The 13,478-nt window shown below is 37.6% G+C and overlaps 1 protein-coding gene across 2 annotated transcripts in view; it reads right to left on the reverse strand.

The window, feature by feature from the left end:
* Positions 1-2,402: 2,402 nt before the first annotated feature.
* Positions 2,403-13,478, reverse strand: part of ARL6IP6 (ARF like GTPase 6 interacting protein 6) — a gene marked incomplete at its 5' end in the record, with an annotated part of 30,448 nt that continues 19,372 nt past the window's right edge. For both annotated transcript variants that reach the window (XR_013814090.1, XM_079782221.1), the window contains one exon: positions 2,403-4,119. Coding sequence is in view for 1 of the 2 variants with exons in the window: in XM_079782221.1 (XP_079638347.1) it covers positions 4,026-4,119 (94 nt within the window). The remainder of the gene's footprint in view (positions 4,120-13,478) is intronic.

Below are 13,478 nucleotides of genomic sequence, written 5' to 3' on the forward strand. Positions count from 1 at the left end.
AGAATGAACACCTAGGCTTCAGGTAACCTTGTGACCCCAGCTGTCCATTCTGAACAGGATGCTATCTGACTCATCTAGTCCTAGACAGGGCTTCTCAGCCTTGGCACTATTAGCATTTTGGCTATTGTTCTTTCTGCTGGGGAGCTATCCTGGGCACTGTACATGTTTAGCTGCATCCTTGGCCTCCCAATTGTGATAATATGGTATAAAATCAGGGTTATGCATATTCATGGGAGTGAATTAGCAATTGGCGGAATTGTTAGGAGCTTGGAAAATGGTGTCAATAAAAAAGGTAAGGAAGGGGTAATCTTCCCATTTTACAGATAAGGAAACTGAGAAGCACTGTTATTAAGTAATAGTACTGTATTTAAAACTCATTGAACTAAAGACTCATTATATAGTAGTCTCCCCTTATCCTTAGGGAATTCATTCCAAGACTCCCACTGGATGCATGAAGTCAAGATAGCACCAAACCCGATATATACTATGTATTTCTTATACATACCTTGACCAACTTTAATTTATAAATTAGGCACAGTAAAAGATTAATAATTAATGAAATAGTATAATTACAACAATACACTAATCAAAGCTATGTGAATGTGGTCACTTATTTCAGGGGATCTCTTTTAGAAGTCTTCGAATAAACTCGTTTTCTGAAGTAACTTGTTGCTCTTAATTATAACACATTTTCAGTTCATGCCTTCCACCCACAAATTTAATGCCTTTCCATCTTAACTAAGCACTTATCACATACTGTGGCCATAACTTTAGCAACCTCAGCGTGAGATTTTTTTTGTCCTTATCAAGATCTTTCACCTTTTTACTTAAAGTAAGCACTGTATAGTTTCTTCTTGGCATATCCAAATTGCCAGCATCAATAATACTGCACTTAGGGGCCATTATTGAGTAAAATAAGGATTACGTGAACAGGAGCTGTGACAGTTGATCTGAAAACTGAGATGGCCACTAAATGATTAAGGGGTGAATAACATACAAAGGGATGATTCATGACCAGGTAAAATGGCATGAGATTTCATCATGCTACTCAGAATGGCATGTAATTTTAAACTTATGAATTTTTTATTGAATGTTTATTTCTGGAATTTTCCATTAACATTTTGGGACTGCAGTTGATTGAAGGTAACTGAAACTGCAGAAACTGCAGAAGGAAAAAACCATGGATAAGGGCGAGGTAGGGAACACACTACCTTATCTTGATAAGTAAAGTTAATATTCTGGTAACACTTAAAGCAGAACAACTTGGGAACATAATCAATTCCTGATGAAACAGCAAGTAGATTAATAACTAGTTTTATTCCAAAACTCTTTTGTGGCCACAGGCACACTTATATCCAATGCATCCTTCATAAGTCACTGAATGCAATGTTGTAAGCTACACAAAAAGAGATAAGATGATGAGTATCATAATAGAGATGGATTCCGCTGCCAGATAAACTCACTTAACTCCTTTTATTGAAAATGACAAAACCCAGTATTAATAGTAGAGACCAAAGGAGGAATTTAATGATTCATGTTACCAATTTAAAGAATGGCAGGGTCACCACTGGGCTTCAGGGAGTACAGGACAGTCATTAGCAGCATACATGTTAGCCTTATTCCTTCCCACTAGGGGTGGCTGAACCCTGGCTGCCAGCATCACCTTCCCAGCTTCATCAGACCTTAAATTCAAGTTGAAAAATCCTGGGAAAAGACTGGCCTGATTTGAGTCACATCTCTATTCCTGTTGCAATCACTATGGCCAGGAGGGATGAGAAACTAGGATTGGCCCAGCTTTGGCTAGGTACCTATCTCCTTTGGTTAGTTACTTACCTTCCAATCAGCTGTGGAAACAGGATGGCTTATATCTGGACCTTAGACAAACTAAAGAGAGGAGAATAATTTCTCAAGAAAGAAGAGGGCTAATCCAGAAGATATAGGGTTCCAGAAAAAATATTATCTCTATATATCTATACCTTATAGGTATCTATCTAGAGAGGGTCTACTGTAATATTTTTCTTAGTCATAAGACAAAGAATCTGGAAGAAGCTACCCAAGTTGGGGGTGGGGGAGTGATTAGAAGAGATGGAGAGAAGAAAAATTAATTTTGTTACTTGCACATTCCTTTGTAATAGAAGAGCACATTCCTTTGCAATAGAAGAGCCTTTTAGAGCCAAGGTTGGGAAGGGCAAGGAGAGGAAGATGGAGTGAAAATAGATCCACTGGAACATCCACTCTGGAAGGAATCGAATCCTTAAGCCATGGGTTTGTATATACTTACGCATATATGTATGTCTATATGTACATACACAAATACACCCATATTAATCTAAACACTTCAGATCATTTAGATTAGAGCATCATTTGTCTTTTTCAACTAAAGATTTTTGAGTAGTAAAAAGTTAAGACTTTTAGAAACATCATTAAATCATTTATTCAGTAACAACACTCAGCAGACAACAGAAGCAGACTGCACATATTCATTTCACATTTAGCCTGAATAAACAGTTTTACTTACTCTACAATGCTTTCCTAAATATAAGTTTTTCTATGGGTAGGGAAAACAGCATTTTAAATAGTCCATCTTTTAAAAACTGAAATGACTTTCTAAACATATATTTAGAAAGGAAGTGGGAACAATTAAGGCTTAATTACTATACAAACAAAAACAATTATAGAAGAACATTTAAATAGGAAAATTATAAAACTAGATATAGAAAATTACATATACACTGTATCAAAATACCTTTTCTATTTTGGTCACTATATTTTTTTGAGATAAAAAAACCAACTAGTTCAAGCATTTCTAATATAAAAATGCTAGGTTAAAATTTTTTTAAAGTTTTTATTGGTTACAATGATATAAAATGTATCATTTAAAGTTCCCCTAGTTATTAAGTGCTTGCTAGTAGGGTTAATATTTATTAAAACCAAAATAAATCAGTTCTGTTCAAGTAACCATATATACACCAGGACAAATATTTGGAATTGTGGAAACAAGAAAGTGAACAGCTTCAAATTTCTCACTATTTTAATGGCTTATATAAGTTACCTTTCTTCAGACTTTTTTTTGTTAAAAATACATTTACTTAATTTTAAACTAAGGTCAGTATGCTTTTTTTTTTTATTGCTTAAAGACAAAATACTTTATACCTGGTGTGGCTCAGTGGTTGAACACAGACCCATGCACCAAGAGGTCACAGGTTTGATTCCTGGTCAGGGCACATGCTCAGTTTTGCTGGCTCTATCTGCATTAGGGGGCATGCAGGAAGCAAGCTCTTCAATTTTGATGTTTCTGTCTCATTGATGCTTCTATCTCTCTCCCTCTCCCTTCCACTCTCTCTAAAATCAATTTTAAAAAAAAGCCATATTTAAAAATGGTAGGTATTAAGTTTGCACCAGCTAAAGAACATTTATATTTGTCTAGATGTAACAATTTTTAAAACATACAAATTTAATACGTGGTAGGAAATATGTAAATAAAAACACACAAGAAACTATGCACCATTAAAATATATAAATGCACCTTCTATTCATTATATGAATATAAAAAAAACCTAAATATTCAGATTTAAAAGTAGCTTCTATAAAATGTCAAAGTAGTGGGCATTGTTTGCTTTCCTGACATAATGAATAATTAAGATATTTCTTCTCAAACAGTATTATCAGCATTTCTTAGGAAAAATGTAGTATACACATGGAAAGGTATATGATGTATTCAAGTTTTCCAGTTTGATTTCCATTAAAATGCTTTCTACAGCTTAGAAAAATAACACATACAAAAGAGATAAGGTAAACATCTTACAATTTTAAGAAACTACTTGAAACTTAATATTCAGATAACCCAGTGCCTAGGTTCTAGAACGATGCTTAAGAAGGTCTTCCATAATGATGATATGGCAGACATCTGAATCACATAATGAACAGCAGGTTTCTTGGTCTTCTGAGTAGGCAATGACGTTCTTCCCTGGTACTACAAAGCACTCATGACTAAGCTTTGCCAAGAATATTGTTTCAGTGTAGGTTTACATGAGGCACCATGCAACAGTAAGAGCAGCTACAATGCCGTTCAAAATTGCCATGCTATAGCCCATGTGGAAAGAATGTCCAGTAAGTTTCCTGAGGGGGGAAAAAGTGAAAAAGGAAAATGTAATTTGGTTTAAGAGAAATACCATCAGTTTTTACTAAAAATGCTTATAAACTGGAAATGTGTTGCACATTATTTCACAAATTAAAAAAGAATTCTGGACACCTGCAGGATTAGTGATAGATCTTAAAGTTTCTGTTACAATCTGTCCTGGTCCTCAAATTTTTCTATTTCGTTACTTACAGCAAAAATGCTCAGTTTGATACCTATATGTACTTCTTTAATGAACTTCACAGTTACTGTGTGTACCATAACCTAATTCTAAGGTATAACTTTTCTTACATTACAAACGTTTCCTTCATTAATTAGCACTGGGTTTCCCTGCTCTCTTGTTCTTACTCAGAATTTAAAATACATATTATTTTATTTGTCCCATTTTTAGATTATGTGAAAGAACTATTTCTTTGAGCACTAAAACCAGCATTTGTCCATGTGTGAGTCATAAATCAGATTATGTCTTTTATAGACATTTCAGTTCTCAACCTAATAAGTTACCTAATTGAAGTGTCTTACAATGAGTTCCTAGGTATCTGCAAAGACACATCTCTTGTTTTATGATTACTAGTAGAGGCCTGGTGCATGAAATTCGTGCACGGGGGGTGGGGAGGGGGTTCCCTTAGCCCTGCCTGCGCCCTCTTGCAGTCTGGGACCCCTTGGCGGACATCCCTCTAGCAATCCGGGATCCCTCGCTTCTTACTGGCAGGCTCCTTACCACTTTGCACACTGCTCCTTAGTGCTGCCGCAGAGGCGAGAGAGGCTCCCACCACCGCCACTGCGCTTGCCAGCCGGAGTGGCACTCCCCCTCCCCCTGTGGGAGCGCACTGACCACCAGGGAGTAGCTCCTGCGTTGAGCGTCTGCCCTCTGGTGGTCAGTGAGCATCATACCAACCAGTTGTTCCATAATGGTCACTTAGGCTTTTATTATATAGACTAGTGGCCCAGTGCACAAAATTTGTGCACGGTGTGTATGTGTGTGTGTGTGTGTGTCCCCCTCAGCCCAGCCTGCACCCTCTCCAATCTGGGATCCCTCTCACAATCCGGGACTGCTGGCTCCTAACCACTCACCTGCCTGCCTGCCTGATTGCCCCTAACCACTCTGCCTGCTGGCCTGCTCACCCCCAACTGCCCCTCCCCCACCGGCCTGCTTGCCCCCAACTGCCCCACCCAACTGGCCTGCTTGGCCTCAACTGCCCCCCCTGCCGACCTGATCACCCCCAACTGCCCCCCACTGCCAGCCTGCTCGCCCCCAACTGCCCTCCCCTTCTGGCCTGATTGCCCCTAACTGCCTCTGCCTCGGCCCTGCCACGATGGCTTTGTCCAGAAGGACATCCGGAAGGTCTCCTGGTCTAATTAGCATATTACCCTTTTATTAGTATAGATGACTGCCGACTATTCTATGCGCACAGATTTTCCCTGATATTTGTTTCCTTTATCTTGCATAAATTTTACTTATTTTACATTTTCCTTCTTAACATTCCTACCACTAATTGTACTGAATTATACTCATTGCTTAATCTAATAAGGATCAGGCATACTATAAAGAAAAGGTAATGTCTGACTGGTATCAGAGGCAGAACAGAATCTTCTCATATAGGGAAGTGCACTGGCAGTACTAAGAGCTAAAAGGCATTAGTAAGAAGGGCCCTGGCCTGACGGTGCTGTCATGTTCATGTCCTCTCCTCATTTCCTAAGGATAGGTTAAAGCCAGGGAGGTACTCAGCTCTGAATTCACACTTGAAGTGCACTTCACTATAATGATTCCAGTCCCACAAAATTTGTGGCAGAGAATCAAGATACACTCTTCAAAGAACAACCTCTGGCTTTCACCTGAGACCACAGAAGACCCTGATGCTTTCTGATGGTTCCCTGTTCTGTTTCATGGGAGTTAATATTTACCCTCTCCACTCAATCTTACTCACCACCTAGGGACTAGTTTAATGTGCTTCTCTTGCCATTAAGGGTTAATTTACTTAGAGGTACTACCTACTACATGGCAAAAAAAAAGTATACTAAATGCTTTGTTCCTTAAAGAAAGAAATTCCTCAAACATGTATTGATTAGTGAACAGAAACCTAATAAAATTAAACTATCACATTATCATTCATTGTAAAAAACAAACAAAAACCATTAATGACTTGAGAACATTTAAATTCATACTAACAAAATAAAGTTAATCATGGAACAGAATTTTAGGATTTACTTGTTTTCTTTTGCTAGTTTGTGACCCTGCACTCCTATAAAAATAGGAAAACCTCTAAAGTACAGTGTACTAAACTTTAGGAAATTATAATAACTACAATGTTAATATAATTGAATTTCACTGATATGTACATGCTCAATTGCTCAGTGACCCTTACAAAACAGTTAAAGCAAGGAAATTCAATGGCCATGAAGTCATGCTCCAGAACAGTGGCTCATAGAGTTTCTACCATCTCAAGTGCACCATATTCCTTCCCACTGGGAGGATAGTGGTTGTTACACATATACTGCTTAGGCAAGGGACTTAAAAAACTTTGGAGGAAGATATAGATAACCCCTGGCAGGTTTTCTCTCTTATGACTCTTATCTGTGATTTTTGAAGTTCTGTTAAAAAACTAAAGGTATCTTGGTCCCCTTTGTCAAAACCTTTCATTTATCTCTAGTAGTGGTGATGTTTTTAAGTGAAAAATGATGACTAAGCAATGGTGCCTATTTTACTGAATCTCTTCCTGTATTTATGCATTTTACTTTTAAAATTAAAGTATACACTTTAACCCTTTGCACTCGCTTGCTTTTTTCTCGATTCCTTTATTCTAATGCTAACCATGTCGAGTCACACTCGACATCCGAGTGTAAAAGGTTAATGAAAGTGAAGTTCAAATGCCTATCATGTATAATTAATCTTATGACACACCCTCATGTACTTACCATCCAGACCAAATATAGAACATTTCCAGCACCGCAGACACTTGGTTCCTTTTCCCTGTCAATATCCACCTTCCCTCCAAATCCTAGGACAACCACTATACTGTTAGCTATCATGATGACTGGTTTCATCTGCTCTTGAAACTCCATCTATGTGGCATTGTGTTCTTTTGTGTCTGGATTCTTTCTCAGTCCTGTCTGTGAGATTCATCCATGTTTTATGTAGCATAAATGTGTTCATTTGTAATGCTGCTTAGTACTCCATAAAAATACCAAAACTTATCTATCCATCCTAATGTTCGGCGTTTGGGTTGCTTCCAATTTGGGGCTCCAATAAATAGAGATACTATGAACGTGGTAATAGGTACATATCTTTGGTGGGTGTAGGCATCTGCCCTTATTTCTTTTGGATATATTAGGGGAGTGGAAATGCTATGTTGTAAGGTAGATGTAGATTTGGCTTTAGTAGAAAGCATTAAAATATTTTCCTAAAGTATTTACACTTCCACCAGCAATGTATGAGAGTTTCAGTTGCTCTACATAGTCCCCAACATTTCATATTATCAGTCTTTTTTATTTTAGTAGGTCTGCAATGTATGTTGTGGTTTTAATATTTATTTTACTGATGACTAATGTACTTATTGCCCATTCAGATATCTTCTTTTTGAAATTCCTGTTCGTCTTTTGCTCATTTTTTCTATTGGTTCATAGAGTTCTTTACATATTCTACATACAAATCCTTTGTCAGAAATGTTTCAAGAATATTTGTTTATTGCTTGTCCTTTCACTTTCTTAATAAGACCTTTTGATAAACGTAAGTTCTTAAATTAAATACAGTCCAATTCATTAATTTTTTAATGGTTAGTAATTTTTTGTGGCCTTTACAATAAATCCTTGACTACTCCAAGATTATAAAGAAACTCTATTATTTAGAGAAGCTTTAGTGTTCTTGCTTTGAAATGTGGATCTATAAGTCATTCCCAATTATTTTTTGTATATAGTATAAGGTAGAGGCCAAGGCTCACTTTATTCCTTATGGATATCCAAATGTTTTGGTGCAATTTATTAAAAAGACAATCTTTTCTCCTTACTGAACTTCTGTAATACTTCTCCTAAGTAACATAACCTGTATGTGTGGGTCTGTTTTCAGACTTTCTAGTCTATTCTTTTGGTCTGTTTATCTATCCCTGATAAAAATTAACAACTTTTCTATGTAACAGCCAATTAAAAAATTTTTATGCTAAAAGATCCTCAAAATATCAAAGAAAAACTGCAAACTCTTAAGAAATACAACTAACAATAATGTGCAAGACTCACAAGAAGATAATCAAAAACTTTACTGAAGAAGATCTAAATAAACAGAAAGACATCCTGTGTTGAGGGAATTGAGAACAATTTTTTAATATGACAGTACTCCCTAAACAATCTTCTAAAGTCAATGCAATTCCTCAAAATTCCCACTGCCCCCTCCCCCTTTTTTTCAGATATGAATAAGTTGATGATAAAATTCATATGGAAAGCAAGGGACTCAAAATAGCTAATACAATCTTTAAAAAGAACAAAGCTGGAGGATTCACTCTTCCCAATTTCAAGACAGCACAAAGCTACAATAATCAAATGGTGTGATATTGGCATAAGGATAGACATATGGTGCTGGGACAATTGGATGCAAAAAAAAAAAAAAAAGAATTTGGTTCTCTACCTCATACAACAAAAAACATTTAACTAAAAATGGACCAGGCCTAAATGTAAAAACACTACAAAGTTCTTAGAAGCACAGGTGTACATTTTCATGACCATAAATTAAGCAATGGTTTCTCAGATCTAATACCAAAAGCATAAGCAACTAAAGAAAAAATTAAACTTCCTCAAGTTAAAACTTTTGTGCTTTAAAGGACAAAGTGAAAAAACAAAACCCACCGAATGGAAGAAAATATTTGCAAATCGCATATCTGATAAGAATCTACTATCTAGGTCAGTGATGGCGAACCTATGACACGCGTGTCAGCACTGACACGCGTAGCCATTTCTGATGACACGCGGCCGCATGCCGAGGATGAAACATTTGCTGCTCCTGAGGATGAAACATTTGCGACTAGAGTCTTGGAGTTAGTTTTTTCCTCAAAGTGACACACTACCCGAGTTATGCTCAGTTTTTTGGCGAAGTTTGACACACCAAGCTCAAAAGGTTGCCCATCACTGATCTAGGTTATAAATTAACTCAAAAGTAAGACAACCTAATTTTAAAAGGGGCAAAAATTTGAATAGACAGTTCTACAAAGATACACAAATGGCCAATAAGCACAAGAAAAGCATGCTCAACATCATTAGTAATTAGAGAAATGCAAATGAAAATCACAATGAGATAGCACTTCAACCCACTAAGAAAGTTACAATACAAAAAAAGACTAAAAAGAAAAGTATTAGTGAGAATGTGGAGAAATTGGAATTCTCATACATTCCTGGTGGGAATGTAAAATGGTGCAGCTATTATAAAAAAGTTTGGCAGATCCTCAAACATTTAAACAGAGTTACCATATGATTCAACAATTCCATTCCAGGTATATGCCCAAGAGAATTGAAAACATGCTTATATAAAAATATGTACCTGAATGTTCATAGCAGCATTATTCATAATAGCCAAAAAGTGGAAAGAAACCAAATGTCCATAAAGAGATAACTAGGTAAACAAAATGTGGTATGATAGGTATATCCATACAATCTATCTATCTATATATAAAAGCCTAAGCGACCATTACTACTGGCCAGTAGCTATGATGCCCACTGACCACCAGGGGGCAGATGCTCAACCCAGAAGCTGCCCCCTGGTGGTCAGTGCACTCCCACAGCCAAACTTCCTTGGCAGGCCAACCTCCCGTGGTCCCTCCCCCTGGACTGGGGAAAAAGGCCCTGATCAGGGCAGCCGGCCAACCTCCCACGGTCCCTCCCCACCGGACTGGGCAAGACGGCCCTGATTGCCAGCCAGGCCGAGGGACCCCACCTGTGCACAAATTCTCTAGTGCATTGGGCCCCTAGTGAAATATAATTTAGTGACACACACACACAAAAAAAAGTCCTGATAAATGCTACAACATAAATGAACCTTGAAAATAGTATGCTAATTAAAAGAAGCTAAAATACCACATTTTGGGGATTTGTATGATTCCATTTATATGAAGTACCCAGAACAGGAAATCCATAGACAAAAAATAGACGAGGGTTTCCTAGGACTGAATATAGTCCAATAAGAATAACATATATTGGAAAATTAGTGTTGTAAAGAAAGGCTTATGATAATAAACTACTTCCATATCCTAAAAGACAAGTTTTGAAGTACTTATGTGGTTCCTGGCAAGTACTATCTCTCAGGTATTTCTTGTCATTTGCTGTTCTGTGCCTTTTCAGTAGGCCATACATAATACAGTAAATTAACATAAGCAAAATCCATAGCAAGCAGGTGCAAAGCAAATACTAGCTATATTACTTTATGAAAATAACAAGGAAACCAAGAATAGTTAATATGATTTTCTTACAGTACTTTGTTATATATATTTAAGTCTCCATTCAAAACAGTAATGAATGCATTTTATAAGACATGCATATAATTTAACCCTACACTTCAAGAAGCTGCAGTGCAGTCATTAATAGTGACAGCAATACAACTGATGGCTCCAGTCCCTAGATAATAAAACATCATGATACTCAAATATCAAGGCCAAGTTCTTGATCTATCTCTTTGTTAGTGGCTTTTCTCTCCTACTACAATTAGCCATCTGACATCTGTTTCATCAGACCATGGCAATAAAGAATTTGACTTGACAAAGAGGCAGCTCTCCAAAATCTGTGAAAAAGAGTAGTAGAGTCTATTTACTGAGCTCAATGTTAAACCTAGTGTGCTTGGAAAAGAAAGTTCTAACTTAAATACTAATACCCATTTTTATTGACCTACAAGACATTAATATCTAAGAACCCACAAACCCTTTTCTATTATATTACTACTAGAGGCCTGGTACACGAAATTCGTGAACGGGGGTATGTGTGTGTCCCTCACCGCAGCCTGCACCCTCTCCAATCTGGGGCCCTTCAAGGGATGTCAGACTGCCCGTTTAGGCCCAATCCCCATGGCTCCCAACCACTCGCCTGCCTGCCTGATTGCCCCTAACCGCTTCTGCCTGCCAGCCTGATCACCCCCTAACCACTCCACTGCCAGCCTGATAGACGCCTAACTGCTCCCCTGATGGCCCAATTGCCCCTAACTGCCCTCCCCTGCTGGCCTGGTCGCCCCCAACTGCCCTCCCCTGCTGGCCTGATCGCCCACAACTGCCCTCTCCTGCTGGCCATCTTGTATCCACATGGGGGCTGCCATCTTATGTGTTGGAGTGACGGTCAATATGCATATTACCCTTTTATTATATAGGACTAGAGGCCCGATGCATGAAATTCGTGCAAGAGTAGGCCTTCCTTCCTCCAGCTGGCACCGGCTTCCCTCTGGCACCCAGGCTTCCCTCCGGCATCCGGGATCCGAGCTTCCCTGCGGCTGCCAGCAGGCACCCGGGACCCGGGCTTCCCTCACAGCCCTGGCTTAACCTGGAAGGATGTCTGGTCTAATTAGCATATTACATTTTTATTATTATAGATTTTATTTGTACTGTATCTTCTTATTCCCCAAGGATTAAAGTCCCCAATGTGCTTTAATAGCAGAAAAATAAACCTAATGTTGAGTAGAAAAAAAAAATCATAATGCATCAATGCCAAATCCCAAAATTTCCAGAAAATTCACATTAAATATTCTACTCATTGTCTGCTTCCTTCCTATAATAGTAATAACTCACAAGTGTAATGGAAATTTAAATATTTCAGCATCTGATTACATCCAGAACACTTTACATAGGAAATAACACATGTAAGAGAATATCAGATCACATATATTAACCTTTTGCACTCGGATGTCGAGTGTGACTCGACACGGTTAGCATCGGTAGCAGCTCTTTTTATACTCATTGAATGTATCAATAATTTGAAATATAAAAAAATCCAAATAAATAAGTTTGTATGAAAAGAAACTCCAATTTTTTATTCTACTGCCGCGCTTTGTAAAATCTGGGGTATTTAAAAAATTAAATCCCGAGTAGAATAAAGGAATCGAGAAAAAAGCAAGCGAGTGCAAAGGGTTAGTTTTCAGTCTATAAAACAGTTACCAAAAACAGTTTACCAAAAAGCAATTCAAATGAAAAGCAACCATTTCCCTTTCTTTCTTATTTCCAATTTACTTTGCAGGTTTCAAATAGCACTGTAAGGCAATATAGTTTTTTAAATAAGGCTGTGTAGAAATTAGTTTAATTCAATTTGAGGTCATGGGTTTTTGAAATAAGAGTAATTTTATGTTTGTCAAATATTATTTGTGATTGGGAGAAGCAAATAGCAGGCAACTCAGAGTGATCCAGACTGAAAAGACCAAAAGCATTAGGAAGGCAGCAAAATTCTGTATTCTTTATTCTAAGCAGGTTTTAGTGAAAAGATACTACCCTTTACCTTACCACATTCCTAGAAATCATAACATATCAATAATTGTAAAGTTTTCCTGCATTTTGATCATGAACCCATCCTATCTAATAAAGACGAAATATGCAAATTGACCGTCACTTCGCAACAAATATGGTGGCGCTGACAGCCAATAAGGAGGGAATATGCAAAGTGATGCGACAGATGGCTGTGGCCAGACGCTTGCATTGTTGCCATGGTGATGACACAGGCATTCCACCCCACCCCGGCTGCTCCGGGCCTCTGGGCAGCGCATAAAGGCAGAAGGCAGCAGCCAGAGCAAATGCCCAGGTCCCGGCAGCCAGGGGAAGGAAGGCCTATTCTTGCACAAATCTTAGTGCATTGGGCCTCTAGTATCAAATAAGTCATACATTCAACAAATAATACATTTAAAGCAGATACCAAATTTCAAACTTCTCTAACAATATAAAATAGTGAACTTATACTCCTAGTCCCATAAAACAGACATTCAACTATCCTTTCCAATATGCCTCATTCTAAGAAATATATAGATGTGACTATTTGAGAGGCACCTGAAGTACAAATATTAATTCTGACTTAAAACTAAGAGTCAAGTTAGGATAAAAATATAATATTTTTGCTTGATTTGTGATAATTCAAAATGGCTACTTGGTAGATAATATTGAGGGCTTAGGTCTCTGTTAAAAGCTGTTGAGGGAAACTTAAAAAACTCATCTTCAGTTATAAGATTCAGATAATAAGTCTCTTAGGACAAAAGTCAACATAAGATTTATGAAGAAATGAGCCATTCTTGGAAATCTACAACACTGAGATTGCAAGACATGCTATTTCTAAAATATTTCTCTATAGGGAAAAAATTATTTAAAATCAGTTTCTCAATAAGTGATTCAATAACTCAGGCTTT

The sequence above is a fragment of the Cnephaeus nilssonii genome (assembly GCF_951640355.1).
Source record: "Cnephaeus nilssonii genome assembly, chromosome: 10".
Lineage (NCBI taxonomy): Eukaryota > Metazoa > Chordata > Mammalia > Chiroptera > Vespertilionidae > Cnephaeus > Cnephaeus nilssonii.